Raw genomic sequence first — 21890 nt, 5'->3', positions numbered from 1 at the left:
CTTCAACTTAAAAATGTTTTAAAAATATGCGTATTAAAATTACGTTTATGATACATTTTTTTGGAACCAATTAAAGGATTGATGGGAAGAGGATGGACAATGGTTTTAGGAACTGAGTGTTTTTTTTTCATTTGGAAATGGAGGTTCTAAGTAGCTTGTAAATAAGCGTTATATGCAAGAAAGAGAATGAAGTCAAGTCGTAAGGTTTTAGTGATTGAATTATTAAGGTTAATGTAGAAATGATCTTATTGATTAGTTAGTAATGTAATAAAATTACAGAAAAATATATATGTAAATCAATATATATTCAAATGTGGAAGGTTTCGAGTAGATACGTCAATTCTATTTAGATTGAACACAAGAAATGTACAAAGAGATGGAATGAGAATATGCCATGCCTTTTCTAGTTTGATTGAACATAAGAAATGTACAAAGAGATGGAATGAGAATATGCCATGCCTTTTCTAGTTTGTAGAATGTACAAAGCAGGTATTTATACCAGTAAGATGTCAACTAAGCTCCACATATAAACTAGCAAGTGTATGATGTATAGACTGTGTAGACAAGGTGATGGAAAATGTCAAACCTATATAGTACCAATTGTATTATAGTGACGTGGTGTGAACATGGGGATGGTAGATGCCAAACTTGTATAGTGCCAGTTGTGCAACCTTGTTGTGTAATGTCTAGACCACATTGGTATGTTAACCATGAGTAAGGTCATAAGATGCATGTGAAAAGTTTTGCACTGTTAAATGTAAAAATTATATGTAGAGGTATGAGGCCAATGTTGTGAGAGCAATTTGTTGCACGCATTTAGTGAAGTTAAGTGCATGGATAGCACCACTAAAGAGAACATGCAAGTTTGCACTTGGAACATTCAAACCCCTTAAGGAGTAGTGGTTTCAATTGCATCAACACTAAGCAAAGGAAATTATGCTCACTATTGTTGAAGAGTTTACCCACTTAGCGTGATCTATAAACTACCTAATTTGGACTATTAGAAAGAGTTGTTGAGTAAAATGGTGATACAAGTGGTAGCGGAGTTAATGATAATATCCGTCATTGTTAGTTGAGAATGTGATATGTCCAATTCTATAGGATGTTGGACAATCATGGGCTATAGAGTGGGGAAATATGGCTTAAGGAGTTCATATTAAATACCAAGTTTAGGAACACATTGTGGAACTTTGAGAATGAACGACTTCTCATCAACTATTTGAGGAATGTTATAAGAAATATAGCACAAAGATTTCATCTTTTGAGGTGAACCCTTAAAGCATTCCTTCTAAAGATACAGCCAAACTTGGTGAGTTGTGCGGTGAGTGTTGTGGTGCTCCTTGTATTTATATTGTTCTAGTGCATAAGTATCTATTGAATTTATTAAACCACATTTTGAATGTGCTAAAAAAAAAATTACACCTTGTCCACTTATTATTCTTATGAGAACAACTTTGATGTGGATGGTGTGCAATAAGATGTATCAAAGATGGGTCAGATCCCAAGTCATGTATGGAAATGACTATGCCCCATAGAACTATAAATAACTCCATTATAGGCCTATCGGATGTGTGGATGTACACTATTGTAGAACAAGAGTGGTTGAACACCTCTATTTGGTCATCTTTATGTAGATGGAAGGTTGTAGATTAATATAGTTATATATCTAACATGGTTCACAAAGTCTTCTAGAAGTGGCTAACAAACTATCAATTGTGATCAAACATAGTGCATGTTGGTAGGCTAAAATGGAACCAAACATGGTTGAAGAAAAGGAACAAATCTAACATGGTGTGGCTTTTCTTGCATGTGATCATGATAGCTATCTTGGAAAGTAATTTACCACGACAAGTACAACATCATGTTAGTGCTTTGTTGTAGGTAGTCGACTCCATAATCCATGTTGATGGATTCTCAAGGCAATGTTAGAATCAAGAGGGGTGTAAAGACAAAAGAATTGATATGGTGTTTAATGCCTAAATGCACATAGTGCTAGTAAAAGTGTTGTCGAACTATTTCTAGGCTCTTGGTAATGTCAACATGCTTAGCTGTTTTGGTATAGTGCACTTCCTAGATAAGTAACATACATCACACCATTTAGAACATAGAGATGTCCAAACTAGAAACTATGCACAACTTGTCAAATAGGTAGAATTCACCAACTCATTTGTCTTGCAAAAGCTCAAAGTAGATTTGTGCAAAGTACACATGTATGGGGTAGAGTGACTCCAAGTTAGAGAAGATGTGGTCACATGAATGCAACACTATGATGAACAATTTGATTGGTGGTTGGATAAGGTAGTTGAATGCCTTGTTATCTTTTCCCTTCTTATGTTTCGTGACTAGATGGAAATACTATAGGTATGCTATCTACTTCATGTGTTGCAAGTTTTCTAGTTTTCTTTGAGTGTTCAAGAACTTAACTTATGATCAAGATGGATGATTTTCTCCTTTCCCAAGATATAGTTATGTATTTTATTGATGGCTTGCATGATGACATGCAACTCCTTTTTATAGGTGGAGTAGCATAAGACTATTTCCTTGAAAGTATCTAATTGACATGCAATAGGATGTCCATGTTATTAGTATAGTAGCAAGTACATAATTAAATACATTAGCCTAGATTTCAGATTGATGTGCAATGTCTAGCATTACAAAGATAGGCATTTCATAGAGCCAATGCTTGAACTCCTCAATTGCACATTATTTTGCTAGTGTCCATGAGAATGACATGCATGAGCTCATAGGACTATGTAACATGTGAGAAGCTAAGTATGAACCTATGGTAGAAATTAGTTTGTTTGAAGAAGTTGTGCAAGTCAATAATAGTACATAGTATTCCAACTAATCTTGGATTGTTTAGATCTTGTTAAGGTCTACATGTATACTAGATTGGTCAATTATGTAGTCCATGTACTAGACCTATGTGGTGTCGAAAGCGCATTTACCAAGGTTGTCTTGCAATTTGTTTTGGCATAATGTAATGTCCCCACTTTGAAATAGAATTTAATGGTAAATAATAATTATTAAATTAAAATTCATCAGAATAAAAATAAAAATAAAATTAAAATATAAAATCTAATATAATTAAATATGATTAAAATTTAATTAAGTTAATGAATGGTCAAAAGACAAGGAATGAAAAGTTGTGACTCCCTCAAACATGAGATATAAAAAGGAGAAGAGAGCCTCATTTGAGAGGGTGATAATTTGGGAATCAGAAATCCAGATCCAATATAAATAAGAAGTACAGATTTGATTGTGGAAGGTTGTGTCCCTTTCAAAGGGCAGAAATAATGACGAGTTGCACTCTTTCAAAGGGTGCTAATGGTGAAAGGGTATGCCTCTTGCAAAAGAGCATACATGATGAAGAAGTGTGACCTCTCCCTCACATTGAGAGATATAAAGGAAAGGAATCAAAAGCATTCAGTATCATCACCATCAATCAGATCATATCAAAATTGTTATTAAGTTACATGCAATAACATCCTTGTTCTTGGTGGTATGCATGGGGATGTGCTAAATATGTGTGCTTAATATATGAAGCCTAATAATATTCTTATGTCGAATTTAGTAGTAATATTAATATAGACTACAATATGTATGATAGTCATACTTAATTTCATAAACATTCATAGTACATGAAAGACTCTTAGTCCTTAGACTTCTGCTAGTACCTATGGAGGATGGAAATGATTTGTGTGTAAGGAAAGGCGGGCTAATTCCAACCAATTAGGTAGTTCCGAGACAAGGTAAGGATTAGATTTTGTAAACCTTGAGGGCATAATCTCGTGATGGGGTAAGGGTCTGCATTCATAAACCTTGAGAGAGCGTATTGTAGTTTGGTTTCTTAGTGCCCTGACAACATAATCACCCATTTCTCCCTTAGGGTATGGTAGTAACAAGGTTAGATCATAATATAGAAGGTTATGAATTATGAAATGTAGAATTAATTAGGCATAATAACTTGGTAATGCATTCAATAATGTATAATCATTCTTGGAAATATGGTAGCTTTTGTAAATGTATATGCAATTTTCAATTTGAAGAACAAGTTTTATATATATATATATATATATATATATATATATATAAAATGTAGTGTACTTATTATTTTTTTGATTCACAATATAATATGTCTGATTTTTTTTCTTTGCTACAGATGGAGAGAGAACATTAATTGATTTCGGTGCCCTTCTCCAAGCAAATGAATCGGGTTATATATGGCAATGAGGGGAGACCAAGTGTTACCTTGGTCGGTTATGTCCTTTGGACATAACCGATCAAGATAACCCTTGATCGCACCTTTTGATTACCCAAACAACACATTGCTAATTAACCCGATATAAATTGGTGCCATTATATGTTTCATATTAACCGATATGTGTATCGATGTCAATGTATAACCCGATAATATATATCGGTAACTATGATATCCTTAACTGATTCCCAATCGGTGGCAGTTAAACAGGCCCGATAACTATATCAATCGGTGGCAATAAATAAACAAAACATACCCAATAACTAATCGGGGTATTACTAATAACATCCGATAATATATTGGTGGCATCATTATTAAGTGCAATTAATAATTATGAAGGGGTTCGATATATTATAAATCATGCATATAGAAATGATATATCAATATATATTAATATACATATGAAGTAATAATAATTACTTCATATATATTTATACATCTCCAAGATCGAACATATATATCTGCATTAATGCCATTCTTCATATGATGTAAATGGATCTGTATTAAATTTTATCTGACCGGTGCTATTTGCATTAATACTCCCTCTTAGCTAGGGAAGATAAAGTCATCATGTCTAGCATCTCATTTCTCATGATGGTCAGGATTCCTTATGGAGTCTCATAATCTCACTCTACATAGGATCATACCATACAAACATGAAGTATCACCTAAACACGTGATACAAGAAGTTCATCATCTTGTGATGACATGATATCACCTGACCACGTGATATCAGTACTGCCTAAACACGCAATACTTAAGGATAAACATATGAAAATAGTTAAATCTTCAACTTATCCAAGTTGTGGTATGTGCACTAACATTTTATTCAAATGTTATACCACAACACAATCTTGGCACATCCATGACATACAAGAGATCCAACATGATAACTGGTTTGAACATCATAAGATCATCACCTTACAATGTCTACATACAAGTGTTCATTATCTGAGAGATCGTCACCTCTTGGACATGAACACAGGGGGTTAAACCCATAAAAGTCCTAACATGACAAAGACGTTTACACATTAAGCATCTTATTGATATGCAAGTGCATATTATAAAGCAAATTACCTTTCTATCATACCTAAACCTTTTCTGAAGTGATCAACCTTCACTCTGGAAAGTGGTTTGGTCAGAATATCTACAGTCTGATCTCCTGTACTAACATATTCCAATTTGATCACATTTTTGTCTACCATGTCTCGCACATAATGGTATGGAATCTCAATATGCTTGGATCTGTCATGGAATACTGGATTTACTGAAAGTTTTATGCAGCTCTGGTTGTCACAATGGATGACAGTGGGTTTCATAGGTTCACCAAACAATCCCACAAGCAACTTCCTAAGCCATACTACCTCTCGGGCAACCATGGAAGCTGCAATGTACTCGGCCTCGGTGGAACTCTGAGCTACAGAAGACTGTTTTTTGTTGATCCAAGATATCATGGTTGAACCTAAACTGAAGCAACACCCTGAAGTGCTTTTCCTGTCAGTCACACTTCCAACCCAATCTGAGTCTGTAAATCCGTGTAGGTCTAGATCAACTTTCTCATATTTGAGACCAAGGTTTAGAGTACCTTGTAAGTATCTCATAATGTGTTTCACTGCAATCAGGTGGATCTTCTTAGGCTCACACATAAACTGACTTAAGGCATTGACTGCATAACAGATATCTGGCCTTGCATTTACCAAGTACATCAAGGACCCAATCACCTGCTTGTATTGAGTAGGATCAGTGGATTGTGACTCTGTTGTTGCTTCCTTAAGTTTATGTAAATTTGTCTCCATGGGAGAGGTCATAGGTCTGCAGTTTAGTATTCTGAATCTCTTCAAAATGTCCAAGGTATACTTACCTTGGTTTAGTATAATGTTATCAGAATTTTGCCATATTTCCAAACCTAGGAAGTAATGAAGGAGTCCCAAGTCCTTCATATCAAATTCTTTAGATAGATCTTTCTTGCATTGATCTATAAGGTGATCTTCTCTTGTGATTAATAAGTCATCAACATATAGAATCAATATTAGCATATCACCTTTATTTTGTTTGTAGTAGAGATTAGGATCTGCATCGTTTTTAGAGAAGCCTAATTCTGAGAGATAGGTGTCAATTCTTTCATACCAGGCTTTGGGAGTCTGTTTAAGCCCATAAAGAGCTTTCTTGAGTCTACACACATGAGACTCTGCATCATGAATTTCAAATCCTTTAGGTTGCTCTAGGTAGACTTCTTCTGAGATCTCACCATTAAGAAATGTTGTCTTAACATCCATCTGGTGCACCTTCCACCCTTTTGTTGTTGCAATGGCTAGTACTGCTCTTACTGAGGTATATCTGGCTACATGTGCAAAGGTTTCTTCATAAACTATCCCTTCCCTTTGAGAGAACCTTCTAGCTACAAATATGGCCTTGTGCTTTTCAATACTGCCATCTGCAGCATGTTTGATCTTGAAAAGCCATTTAGATGAGACAACAGATTTCTTAGTAAGCCTAAGAACAATCTCCCAAACATCATTCTTCATAATGGACTGATACTCTTTAGACATGGCATCCTTCCATACTTGATGTATAAGTGCATCTGATACATTGTTTGGTTCAGCTTTAGAGAGATCATTCATAAGGGCAACATAGCTAGTGAATTTATTAGGTCTTTTGCTTTCCCTGAAGGTTCCTGAAGGATCAACAAACTTTTGAGCTTCTGCTACAGTCTTGGTGGCCCGTAGTGGTCTTTTCTTGAGGTTTTCTCTAGGTGGGTTTTGAGTTTCACCTATAGTTTCCTCAAGATTCTCCCTTTGAAGCTCAGGAGTAGGATCTTCTTCTATGTTAGGAGTAGGGATATATATTTCAGGCTCTATTGTACTTTGGGCTCTTTTGAAGGCTAAGTCTTCCTCAAAGATTACATCCCTACTAAGTTCAATATTTCTCTAACCTTGTATATAGATTCTATAGACCTTGGATGTTTCACTATATCCTACAAGTATTCCCTTTTTTTCCAGAAGGTTCTAGTTTCAGTCTTTTCTCTTTAGGTACATGTATATAGACAGGACACCCAAATATCCTAAAGTGGCTGATATGTGGCTTTATTTTGGTAAAGACTTCCTCAGGAGTTTTATCTTCAAGATGGGAGTGAGGACATCTGTTTTGTATATACACAGCAGTGCTAGTTACTTCTGCCCAAAGATTGATATTTAGATTCTAATCAAGAATCATGGCTTTGGCAGCTTCTACAATTGTCCTATTTTTCCTCTCAGCTACCCCATTTTGTTGAGGATTATAAGGTATTGTTAACTCCCTCTTAATCCCTAAATTTTTACAAAAATATTTAAATAATTCTGATGTGTATTCCCCCCCATTATCAGTTCTTAGGGTTTTAATTTTATTTCCTGAGTAGTTCTCTGTTAGTGATTTAAGCTCTTTAAACCTATTGAGGATCTCTTCTGATTCTTTACACTTCAGAAAGTAGATCCAAGTTTTCCTAGAGTAGTCATCAACAAATATTACATAATACAAAAATCCCCCTAGAGAGGGTACGGACACAGGTCCACATACATCGGAATGAACTAACTCTAAAACTTTGTTTGTCTTCCTAGTACTATTTTGGAAGGCACCCTTGGTATTTTTACCTAGGGCACATCCCTTGCATGCCTCTGAATGATATTGCTTCAACTTAGGTAGACCTGTGACACGGTTTCCCATAGATGATAAAGCTCTATAATTCAGGTGGCCTAGTCTTCTATGTCAAACTTCATTTGCATTTGTCGCTTCATGAATTAGGGCTAGGTTGGGCTCTATGCATAGCTCATACAAATAGCCTCGTCTTTGACCAATGACTTTAGCTTTCTTGATGGAAGAATTCCTTGGCCAAGCCAACACCTTGTTTTCCATGAAGGTTACTCTGTATCCGTTATCTTCTAGTGCTGGTATGGAGACTAGATTTCTCTTGATGTCGGGGACATATAGTACTCCTTCGAGTTGCAATGATATGTTTGTCTTCAATTTGATGGTGCAGGATCAAATTCCTCTGTCTGGATGTGAGGAATCATCTCCGATAGTCACTTCCTCATCATTCTCCTCTATCATGGTGTCTAACACTTCTCTAAACCCTGTAATGTGTCTGGATGAGCCACGGTCAATCACCCAGGAGTTAGACTTGTTTGTTGCATGGCTTGTAAGTGTTGAGTAGAGGACATAGTTCTCAGAGTCATCTTCTCTTTTAGATTTTCCTGCTTTGGCAAATGTGGCTTGATGTTTGGCTCTCTCCGGACATTTTGCAACATAGTGCCCGAATTTGTCACACCTATAGCATTGAATATGTGATAGGTCTTTCTTTGAATTGTTCTTGCCTTGATGACCTTTCCTCTTCCTAAATTGTTTCTTCTTGGTTTTCTTATTTGTGATAGTATTTAGGACTTGAAGGTCTTCGTCTATGTTCTTTTGTTTTATTCCCATCTTGTTCAATCTTGATTCTTCTTGGAGACAATCATCTCTTAATCTTTCAAACTTAGATATTTGGACCTTGCACTGATGCCTTGGACGAATGTACTTCATCCACTAGGTAACCCATCTTGAGCAATGAGTGTTAACTCTTTGCTTTGGATCTCGTAATCAAGAGTTGCTAGTTCATCTCTTAGGGTTGATATCCGCATAAAGTACGCGTTGATTGTCTCCCCTTTGTTCATGGTGATATAATTTATCTCTCGTTTTAATGTCAGAGTTCGACTTGCATTTGATATCTCAAATGTGCTTTCAAGTGCTTTGAATAGTTTATAGGCCTCTGATGTTTCCTTATGATGGGCATTATGTTGTTTCTCACCCCATCAACTATTATTTTAATGGCCTTTTCATTTCCCTCAATCCATGCTGCTTTGTTAGGTTCATTTTCAGGTTGTGCGTTTTCAGTTTGAACAAATGAATCCACTTTGTTCTCCTTTAAGATCATCTTGATTCTGTGAAAAATCATCCCCACCTCCGAGTTTGTCTTCGAATCTGATAGCACTGGCCATTTGAGAAATGTGATGTAGTATATAACCTTGTTCTTAAATTATTCACAAAATCGAATAGCCTTAGGTTCGATCAACTATAGCTCTGATACCATGTAAATGTATATGCAATTTTCAATTTGAAGAACAAGTTATATATATATATATATATATATATATATATATATATATATATATATATATATATATATATATATATATATATATATATATATATATATATATATATATATATATATATATATATATATATATATATATATATATATATATCAAGGGTTATCTTGAAAGGACATAACCGACCAAGGTAACACTTGGTCTCCCCTCATTGCCATATATAACCCGATTCATTTGCTTGGAGAAGGGCATCAAAATCAATTAATGTTCTCTCTCCATCTACAGCAAAGAAAAAAAATCAGACATATTATATTGTGAATCAAAGAAATAATAAGCACACTACATTGTATATATATATTTATATATACAATGTAGTGTGCTTATTATTTCTTTGATTCACAATATAATATGTCTGATTTTTTTTCTTTGCTGTAGATGGAGAGAGAACATTAATTGATTTTGATGCCCTTCTCCAAGCAAATGAATCGGGTTATATATGGCAATGAGGGGAGACCAAGTGTTACCTTGGTCGGTTATGTCCTTTGGACATAACCGATCAAGATAACCCTTGATCGCACCTTTTGATTACCTAAACAACACATTGCTAACTAACCCGATATAAATTGGTGCTATTACATGTTTCATATTAACCGATATGTGTATCGATGTCAATGCATAACCCAATAATATATATCGGTAACTATGATATCCTTAACCGATTCCCAATCGATGGCAGTTAAACAGGCCCGATAACTATATCAATCGGTGGCAATAAATAAACAAAACATACCCAATAACTAATTGGGGTATTACTAATAACATCCGATAATATATCGGTGGCATCATTATTAAGTGCAATTGATAATTATGAAGGGGTTTGATATATTATAAATCATGCATATAGAAATGATATATCAATATATATTAATATACATATGAAGTAATAATGATTATTTCATATATATATACATCTCCAAGATCAAACATATATATCTGCATTAATGCCATTCTTCATTTTTTTGAATTGGTTCTTGATGATATCCTAACTTAAGGTTGATCTTGGAGGAGTATCATGCACCTTTAAACTAGTCAAGCAAATCATAGATATGTAGCGAAGGATATCTAGATTAAATTGGGCAAAAGCATGAAGTTGTGTTGCACTTGGGGCTAACTGGGGATAGTCCAGTTGGACTCAGTTCGGCCAGACTACCACCCAACCATGTTGTGCCTCGTGTCGTTGGCACGGCACCTAAATGGCACTAAGAGTTTGGTTGAACTCAGTTCGACCAAACTATTGGCTATATTATCCCTTTTTTGTGTGCTCTTAAGCTTAGAATTTTTTAAACAAATTCAAAATAGTTCGGCTGAACTCATTTCGGTCGGACTTAGTCCGGCCAGACTGAGTTTGGTCGGACTCACCTATGTGGCATATGATGTGGCAGTCAAATCACCTATTTTGTCTATATTTCTAAAACTTTTCACTTCTGCTCAATTTTTCTTCAAGCAAAATATTTGTTTACAAAAATCAAAAAATACCCTTTTGTAGAGCTCGAAGTCATGAAGCTAGACATATAATTTTTTTAGTATTTTGATTAAATTTAATATTTTTTTATTAATTAAACATTGCGAGTAAGTTTTTTAAGTTTTAAAAGAAGCTAATTAAAAATTTAAAAACAAAAAAATATTAAATGATATATATATATATATATATATATATATATATATATATATATATATATATATATATATATATATATATATATATATATATATATATATATATATATATATATTTCACTAGATGAGAGAATCTTCTCCAAAAGTGTATAATTTTATTTTTTTTATAATCATAAATTTAGTAGACAAAAGGTGATGCCGAATGAAAACTACCAAATTTAGCTATGTTGGACTTTAAATTTTATTACAAGAAAAATATACATCAAAATTTAAATTTTTTATTTAACACTGCATATTTATGTCCTCTATTTGGAAAATTAAAATAAATAAATAAAAAGTTCATTTTCATTTTGTTTGGTGACGCCAACTAGAACCCCTCATTTTTAGCATTTTTCAACAATAAAAAATCTCTTTGAATATATAAAATAAATGTCAAATTTTTAAAAAATATATATATAACAAACATAAATTTCATTAACATTTCTATATTTGATCAATTTACATCATTTTGAAATTCAATTTAGAAATGTCACTTTTATGCGGTCGAAGTTAAACAGTTTTAGTTGTGTTGGCCACTTCCTTTATAAAAGTGTGACACAACATTATGCTTTTACCCAATTATATGATCAAGTATTGAGTGTGTAATAGCCAATGCATAAGTGTCATGTATTGTCCTTCTTAGGTTCAAGAACTATGAAATTTCCACATGGCAAAGAGCTAGATCAAATCTTGTCTTGATCGAGTAATTCTTAGATCTAGCATTAAACCTTGTCTTTCTTGCAAGTAAACCTATGTAATGTAGTGAGCTATTTGGGAGAAGGCATTCAAGAAGTAAGTCAATTTAGTTGCATTGTGCAATGTGTTGGTAGACCTTCATAATTTATGGAGATGGCATCATATTGGTGCAATACCTTGACAAACAGCTATTGCTACAATGAAGTGATGTGTGAGTGTACATAATGAATGCTCATGAGTTTGTCTATGTAGGTGTCTATGGGTGAACCATGAGAAGCATAATTTTTTACATGCGAGAAATGATCTTTTGACATTGTAAATAAAAAAGGTCAAAGCTAGTTTGGCTTGTTATTTATACTTGTAGAGGATGAAATGCCATCTACCAATGTATTTATTAGCCACCATTGTGGTTTGGAATGGTAGATGCCATCCTAATCATTGGATATATTTTCCAATAAAATATGCCACAAACTTCTAGAGGTGTGACCTTGTAGGTGATCTAGTGTCCTACATAGGTATGACTTCATACTTGAAAGTGCATTGTTTGGTTACATAAAATGTATTTATCACATGCAAGTATAATAGAGTGTAGGGGTTTGGATGTGTAGGAACAAAATGACCTAGGATTCATAATGTATCATTTGTAATGATGTTCTTTTGACTATCATTGTCAATGATTATGTGGATAGGTTTTCCATTTATCCAACATTTCATGTGGAAGAGATACACATGTTCCTCTAAAGCATTAAGGGTCATGGTTTTGGAATTGAGGCTTTGTATCACTTGATTAGAATCCTTGGGTGAAAGTATAGTGTTGTGTCGCACTTTAGGCTAAGTGAGAGGGAAAAAAAATCATGATTGGCCGAGTCTGTGTGGCGCCACATGGCGCCTACGTGGAGGATGGGTGGCAAGGTATATTCGGTTGAGTAGGGCTCGATCGAGTCCTACTTGGCCGAGTCCCAGCGACTGCACTTAGCCCCCCATAGTGTTGTGTCGCATTAAAATATGAGGGAAAGGGTGCTCACAGATGCTCCCGTCGCTTGGGGGACTCGGTTGAGCCCTACTTGGCCGAGTCCCACTTGACCAAGGTTGGCTATGTGGCATCCCACATGGCAGCCTACTCAGCAAAACCCCCCTAATTTTCATAACTTTCAAGTTCTGCTAAGAATTAGACAATCAATTTTTTATTTTTTTTAAAACTAAAAATATCCTTTCCGAGAGCTCGGAGTGAGGAACGTTGACATATTTTTTTATAGAATTTCAATTAGAATTAGTATATTAAAATTACAAAATATTACAGGTAGGTATATTAACATTCGAGAAGACTCTGATTCGGAAAAACAAAAAAATAGTAAATCATATCAGAAAAATTTAAAAATTATATATAACACTAGAGGAGAGAGTCCTCTTCAAGAATATATAATTTTTTGGGAAATTTCTATAGTTTTGATAGAGGAAATTTGGTGGGAGACGAAAACTATCGATTTCGGGAAACTTCGACTTTGAATTGTTATAACGGTGAAAATATACATCGAAATCAGATTTATTTTTTCTGCACTGGCCATGGATGTCATCTAAAACATATTTCAAAATCAAAGGAAAACAAGATTATTTACATATAGTTTTGTGGTGGGAGGTGAAACCCCTGATTTGCAGTATTTTTCAATAATTGAAAAAATGACTTTAATAATTAAAAAAACATATCGATTCTTGTTCCAATTTTATTTTTTAAATAATAGGCATAAACTTCATCTAGTTTTACACATTTCATCAATTTACATCATCTTCAAATACCAAATAGAAATATCACTTTTGTGTCATCGAAGTTGAACTGTTTTGTTGTTGTTAGCATTTTCCTTTATAAAAGTGAGACACAAGTTTGTACTTTTACCCCCTTAATAGAGTCAAAACCTAGTGTTTCTTGCATGAACGTGGACTATTCATGTGACATTCAACATCATTGTGAGAGCTTGGTCAGTGGTGATGGCATGATATATCAACTTCTTGTGGCTTCTTACCCCTTATCTTGGCCTAGAGAAGCTAGTAGAAACATCCTAGGGATTGTGTGGCCAATTTGGGGTATTGTTGTTGCTTCTACTTGAAAGAATGATGTACATGTGTAAAAAAGGTGTGTGGCTTGTATCCTAAATGAACTTGTTCTTGTGCATCAATAACTTGTTTTCTAATGTTTTCCTTGGCCTTAATATTAGATGCACTTTAGAATGCATGTTCCAAAATGTTAAAAGCACAATTTTAGCATCAATCTAGAAAGAAATAATCCAATAGTATATATGAGAAATATGTGCCACTAAAAAATGTTCTCATGCAAGTATGTGGAGAATTCATGGTACTCATTGTTGTATTATTCCATAGACTGCTTCGTTTGTTGCTATAGTTGGTGGAACTTCATAGATTCATCCCCAAAGTTTTTGAGGAGGTATAACTCCTTATAGAGAGTGTTAACAAAGGCTTCCCATGTTGGTAAAGTTTTAGCTCATATACAATTATCTAATTCCTCAAGTGATATGAGGGGCAATCTTGTATATTAGCAAGTAATAATGCAACAAGATCACAGAATGTATAAAGGAAAATAGATATGCAAACTTAAACATTCAAATGTAGAAGACATATAGAAGATATACCATTTCTATTTAGATTAAATAGGGGAAATGTAAAAAAAGAGGTAAGATGAGATTATATTATGCCTCTTCTACTTTACCAAATGTACAAGCTATATATTTATACAAGTAGGATGTTAGCTAGCTCCAAAGACATGTTGAAAATTGTCAAACACATATGGTGCACTATGTTGGAAAGATGTTTTAACCTTGCACCCTAATGTTTGTATTTTTTTATAAAAAATAAATTGTTATTTTTTCCTCACATGGGAAAAGAGAGGATCTCACTTTAATAGATTAAATTAAATTGTAAGAAGTGTAGTATATATCATTACTTCCTTTCATTTGGTATTGGAGGTTGATCACCTACAGTCCTAAGCATTACAACCAAGGTTTTTTTTAGTCTAATCTTGGTTTGAGTGACAACTTGCACAAAAGGGATCTTGTTGCAAGAAAATGGAAAACATGTCAAGGATAGAAATGGAGAGGATTAATGACACTAACTTTGAGTTGTGGATTCTCAAGATGGAGGATATTGTTTTAGATATAGATCTATGGCTTGCTACATGTCCAAATCCAAACTACAATAATGTCTCAAGCTAATTGATATATATTAGGAAAAAGGGCAAAGGGCCTCTTCAAGCTCTACTTGGCATATTCAATTTTGTTTAATGTACATGAAGAACCCAAATAAAAATCTCTTTAGAAAAAGTTAGGAGATCTATATGAGGAAAAATCCCTAAAGAAGTTGTATATCTTAACAATTTGGATATCAGATTATATGGCTAAGCACTTTTAAAATAAATTTAATATGATTATAGCCTAGTTACACTTTGTTAGAGTAAAGATGGAGGAGAATCGTCATTTGACACATCTATGGTCTTTTTCCAAAATTGTGGGTCACTCGGTTAGTGCAATCAAAAGCACCACCTTAAAGCTTTAGATGGATGAAGTAGTGGTTGTTTTACTCTTGGGATGAGATATGATGGAAATCTTTTGAATTTAATAAGAATGAATTATCCATTCATGAAAGATACAAAAAAAAATTGAAAGAAGGATAAGAAGAAAGAAGACTTAGATCCAAATGCCATAGAAATTTGAAGGCTAAATGTTGGAACTACAGTAAAATTGAGCACTACAAAAGAAATTACAAAGCTTGGACAAAAATTAAAAATGATTTAAATGATTAATCTAAAAATCTTCTTAATAAGATGTAGATGTCTTTGCCACATGTGGCCTTTGCAATGCATACATCAAAAGGTGTGTGCTTGATAGACTTTGGCCTTCCTTCCATGTGACCTCCCATTGAGAGTGGTTTAAGAAATATGATGAATATAATGATGGGAAGGTGCACCTTAGTGATTACTCTCATTTGAGAATTACTAGCTATGACACAAACCCAATTAAATTCCTTGATAAAAAAGTGAATTGATGGTGTTCTACATATCTTTGATTTGGCATGAAACTTGTTCTAAGTAAGTAAGCATGATAATGTGAGAGTGTTGCAAGTTTTTTTCTTTAGTGGAGAGTGTAATATGATACAAGGAGATATGGTGATCACTAAGGGAATTTGTGTGGGCACTATGTTTTAGCTAGAATCAAGCACTATTGAATCCACTGGTTATATTGAAAAGATATATAGATTCTACACCTTTGCCATTAAAATAAAAAGAAAAATGTCTAAAGTTGTGTCTATTTCTAATTGTCATGCATTTTGGGTATTAAGTGAGCATAATTTTTAATTGATGCACTAAATATTTTTACAAGAAAAATAGATAAGGGTATTAGATATAATACCTTTGGAGATTACCTAGAATCCAATTGGCTAGAGCCAAATAATCTCTTTCCTCAAAGCTTTAGCATTACTTCAGTGCATATCTTCACTTTGAGGAAAAGATCATACAACCTCTAGAGTATGCTAAGTTTGGATTGCACTATAGTTTTGGAGTCCTTTAGCATACTTCTAAGCTCGTTCACACCCCTCTACTTTGAGAAAAATCGCCATATTCCTCAAGACCATAGTATATGTTAAAAATGTTTAATGAAATCTTAAAATCAAGAATCTTTTATTCTTAAATGCTCTGCTTACTATGAGATTAGGGGTGATTATTTTGCCTCTTTAAAAACTCATAGAGCACTTTCTAGACCTTCATGGCTTATAACAACCAAAGATTCTTGGCTCTTTTCTTTCAAGATAGGTCTAAACTTCGCTAGCACTTGGCTAAAGACTTTAATTCCACAATGATTTGTACTTGGAAGATTGCTTATTTCATTCATATTTGTTTCTTATTTTAGATTGAGTACCTAAAGCAACTTCATGACATGTTTTTAGATATCTCATGTGTTGAGACTTTTGAGACATTGAAGGATATGGTTTTTTTTCTCATATACTTTATCTTTAATGCTTATTTGTGTTTGTGCTCATTAATATCATTATATCAATTTTTAATTAATGATATAAAATCTTGTTAAGCTTCTTTAGTTATAATTACTATATAGTTACCTTGTTGCCAATGATACATTTTGTTGTTGTTTAAGTTGTTTTGGATTTACAATTACGACAAAGTTTGTCATCATATATTATGATGGTTGTTTACTAATTTTGTTCACTTTGCTTTCCTAATATATTACTTTGATTATCATCTCATCTTAATATTTTTTTTTATAATTGTATTTACTTGCTAGACTAATAATCTCCTATTATTATATTTATTATAATTATTTTATTGCTACTATTTATTATATTACTTGTAACCATATTCTCTGAACTTTAATCCCACAACCTTTTTTTATTACTTATTCTAATTCATTATCATCTAATTTGTTTAGTTAAATGTGGATAAAAAAGTTGGAAGAAGGGAAAAAATGGATTCTTAAAAAAGTTAGTGTGGATATCAATATGAATCAGAGAAGTCCTAAAAACCATCAAATCATGAATTAAAATACTATAAGCAACCACTTACAGTTATAAAATAAAACCTTCTCTAGGTGCCTACTAAAAAAATACCTTCTCATGCCAACTAGATGGGACAGTCCATAAGAGGGGCTCAAACTAAAGCGTTAAGTTCTTGCTCTAAGGTTTACTCTCATGAAATATTCCTACCGGTCAACTTGTGTAACAAAGTTGTTGAATGATGTGCCAAAGACTTACATTTAAATATATCTGTCTAGGAATTTATAATTAATCAGTGGGGACCATCACCATGAAATTATCTCACACCTTCGTTTAAAAAATAGAAAAAAATAATTACTTCTTTATGTGTGTCTGGCATAGCTGTTTTTAAGCATTCTAAAATGATTGTTCTCTGATCTGAAAGTGGAAATTAATAAAATTAATCCACCAACCAGATGGGACAGTCCATAAGAGGGGCTCAAACTAAAGCGTTAAGTTCTTGCTCTAAGGTTTACTCTTATGAAATATTCCTACCGGTCAACTTGTGTACCAAAGTTGTTGAATGATGTTGCAAAGACTTACATTTAAATATACCTGTCTAGGAATTTATAATTAATCACTGGGGACCATCACCATGAAATTATCTCACACCTTCGTTTAAAAAATAGAAAAAAATAATTACTTATTTTATGTGTGTCTGGCATAGATGTGTTTAAGCATTCTAAAATGATTGTTCTCTGATCTGAAAGTGGAAATTAATAAAATTAATGCACCAGTATTTTTCCTAAATTCAATAGCTAACGTAAAGTAAAAAGTTTCAAAAATAAAGTGAAAAATCTTCAAAATGCATTCAAATGCTTCTGAAAAAACAAAAATTTACAGATTTTTCAGAAGCATTTCAATCTATGATAAATGGACTGTGCAAACACAATGTCTATGAAATCTTGAAAAATACAGAAAAAATTCTTCAGATATCTTCTAGTCAAATGCTTCTGAAAAAACTAAAATTTACAGTTTCTTCAGAAGCATTTCAATCTATGATAAATGGACTGTGCAAACACAATGTCTATTAAATCTTGAAAAATGCAGAAACAATTCTACAGATTTTTAATTTTTTTAAAAATCTTCCATTCAAATGCTTCTAAAATAACATAAATTTACAGTTTCTTCGGAAGCATTTCAATTTATGCTAAATGGGCTGTGCAAACACAATGTCTACGAAATCTTAAAAAATACGGAAATAATTCTACGCGTTGGACGAAAAAAAATGAGTGAGTTGCTATGTCATTACCCGGATTTGAGTCTTGAAATCGTAACGAAAGCGCACAAGAGGATGATGAATCTCAACGAAGATTAATTTCCTTAGGCCATATTTCTTCAGATTGCGAGCCATACACAGCATCGACACCGCAGCTAAACAGGAGCACGATATTTCTACCATCACTTCGAATTTGGTAACCACGATCTTTCGACAGTTTGTACAGGCGGTCGCCCAAATTGTAACAGCAGGCACGGCGATCCCTAAGACAAAGAAGAGGGAAAAGCCATAAAGTGTCCTACACGAGGTCGACTGGTCGATTCCCAGGAAGAGCAGCAGTTTGCCCAGCCGCGCAAGCGCAGGATCGATGTCCGCCTCTTCCGAGCGGGGAGTCGGCGGAGTCAGACTCCACAGAAGGGGCTTTTCGTTTTCCTTTCTCGGAGACTGCACATCTATTTCCAGATCTGCTGTTCCGTTCGCCATTAAAGATTTACAAGCTGAAAATCGAAGAAGGAGAAGAAGAATATGCTACAATATTACAGATTACAGATTTAGGGCATTTGGAAGCTGTTGCTGTGAGGTCAAATAGTGTCTGTCTGAAAACGATATTATAAAATTCACGTCAGCTGTCAAGACAACTTCCGTAACATGTTCCAGAGAAAATAGATTTGAATAACGCGTGGCCTTCAAATCGCATACGAGGTTTTAAATTAGTCGTCATTGAAAAGAATAAAATGACTATTTTTTCTTCCATTGATACGTTTAGTCGATGAATCTGCATTTTCATCTGAGAGAATATTCTGGTTGTCCATGTGGTGTGCTACGCGTTAAACCCCAAATTATTTGCTTGAAATAATGTTGAGAACATGCAGGAGTTTTACACAGTGGCCCAAGTTCACGCCATTTTTGGTGGATGGATCTGTGTTGAGACGTTACTGGTTCGAATCCCTAGCCGAAGAATATTTTTTTCCTTAATGAACAGCTGTCTGTACAGCAGGGTCATTTGCAGTCGGTTACAGGGACTACTCAAATATTTTGGGAGTTAAATGGCTTTATATATTGTTTTTTGTTTGGATGAATTCAAAGGATTTATGTGAATAATTAATTATGATGGAAGGTGTCATTGTTGTATATGATGTTTTTTTTGGTATTTTAGCACTTTCTAATGGTTGTTTATTGATTTAATGTCTAATATTTTTGACAACACCATATCAATAGGTGTGATTACCTATCTAAACACTAAAAAGTAACTGTAGACACCCAAAATTGTTATGTCTAATTTTATTTATTTAATTATCTAAGCCTAATTTTTCTATTAATTAAATAAATTTTTATTTATTTAATTAATTCATTTATCTTCTTCTAACCTTATTTCTCATTTAAATAAATACATTTATTTATTTAAATTATCCTTTTCCTAAATTAAATAAATATTTATTTATTTAATTGATCCCATTTCTTCTATTAATTAAATGAATCTTTATTTATTTATTTAATTCATTAGCCTTTTCTACTCATGACACATGTCATTCATCTCTTAATTCCTACATTACCTACCCCTTTCATTATTTTATTATTTCTTCTACCTACCCTCTAATCATAGTCGACCTCCTTTTTACACCTCTCAATCTTATCCCTCCATTTCATATTGTGTCTTTTATTTAAGGAGATGCTTCCTTCATTATCAAACCCTAATCAATCATCCTAATCGTTGATCTTAAGGACTTGACTACACTACGATCCTACTTGCAACCACATTCCGTTCTTTGTTAAGCTCTTGTGCACATAAAACCTGAGAGCAAATATATCAAGCAAGATCAATGGAGATAGGAAGAATGGAGATCAAAACCCTATTGGACATGTGATGGTATAATCTTTGTGATTTCATTTGATTTACATTGTCTTAGGTAATCTTCATATGTTATGGTGGATCTTTGTTGTTGTTAGGCTAGGGTTCGGTGGTTGAATTCATTTAGCCTTTCAATCTTGTTATTATTGTTTTCCATTTTCACCATACACATTTTGGCACGCCTGGTGGGACTCTTGTCCCTTTTATATTTAACATCTTTGTTGCAGATCAGACGTTTTCGACAGCATTTTTGGTATTTCCGCATCTGCGTACTTTCGGATCGCGTTTTTGATTTTCTGACGCGTCTGCGACAACTTAAATCGCGTCTGTGTTATCGGCAATATTTTGTTTTGCAGGCTTCGGAACTTGCGTTTATGTCCTGAAGTCGCGTCTGTGCTTGTTTAAGCCGTGTTTGTGTTGTATAGCCACGTCTATGTTTTATAGCCACGTCTGTGATTTATAGCCGCGTCTGTGTCTCACAGAACCGTGTTTGCGCCACAGAACCGCATCTGCGTCGATAAGTCGCATCTGTGTTGAGGGTAAGTGCGTCTGTGTTCACCAGTTTCAAAATTTTGAAGTTTAAATGATTCAGTTTTGAGTTTTTTTTTTTGCATTTAGGGTTTCAGATCTGGTTTATTTTGTGTTAACATTTTCAGATCTAGCTAACGAAATTGGTGCAGCTTGTCTTGAAAGCAAAACGTTTGGTTGAAGGCCCCTATTTTCACAAAGTCTTTTGGGTTTAAAATTTACCTAACTTGTGTGCTTGCAGGAAGGGGTGATTATTTAAAACAATCCAAACTACTAACAACCTTTTGTTGCAGGTCCTTGGCAAGGGTTTTTGGATTTTTATTGTGTGCCTTGTTTTCATAGACTAGCAAACACTTCAATTGGTGCACTAAAATTGAATCATTGTCTTTTGTGTCTTGAGCAATAGGCTCTTTTTGTTTAATCTTTAGAGGGCCTATCTTCCCGTGTGGTCATTAGGACTACTAGTGAGAAGAGAACGACCCAAGTGGTAGCGAGGAAAACCCACCTCTTCCGAACCACTATAAACAAATGTATTCATGGTGAAAACTATGGATAACGTGTGTTGATTAGTTCATACCGACACTATGTCTCCCCATAAACTCGTTTGATCAAATTTATTTGATCAGTTGTAGGGCGTAACCCCTACCGGCTGGGAGCCTTCTATATTTACAGAGCTGAAAGTGCCACATGTATGGTCACACGAGCGGATGCCCTTACTAGCACCTTTTTGTTTTAGAAGCCCAAATCCTTCTACTTGTTGGGGCAGGAGGTCGGACCTCTGGTAGCGGCCCACACACATACGGTTCTTAGTAGAGATACAAAGTTTGCCACGGGGAGTTTTCGTGGGGACTGATGCTTGGCTGACCTGAGAAGTGAGTGTCGAGGGTGGAGCCAATGAGGTCAAGCATCTAAGTATCCGCTCTGAATAGCGTAGCCTCAAGGGTAAAACCC

General features: G+C 34.2%; 1 protein-coding gene across 1 annotated transcript in view; it reads right to left on the bottom strand.

Annotated features, from left to right (window-relative positions):
* LOC131053731 (uncharacterized) overlaps positions 1-19586 on the bottom strand; it is a 35917-nt gene extending 16331 nt beyond the window's left edge. The window contains exon 1 of the mRNA XM_057988357.2: positions 18596-19586. Within this exon, the coding sequence (XP_057844340.2) occupies positions 18596-19045 (450 nt within the window). The 5' untranslated portion in view covers positions 19046-19586. The remainder of the gene's footprint in view (positions 1-18595) is intronic.
* Positions 19587-21890: the final 2304 nt, after the last annotated feature.

This window comes from Cryptomeria japonica, chromosome 6 (assembly GCF_030272615.1).
Source record: "Cryptomeria japonica chromosome 6, Sugi_1.0, whole genome shotgun sequence".
In the NCBI taxonomy this organism is placed as follows: Eukaryota; Viridiplantae; Streptophyta; class Pinopsida; order Cupressales; family Cupressaceae; genus Cryptomeria; species Cryptomeria japonica.
Note: the sequence above shows the minus strand (reverse complement) of the source record. Positions and strands in the feature narration are given on the sequence as shown.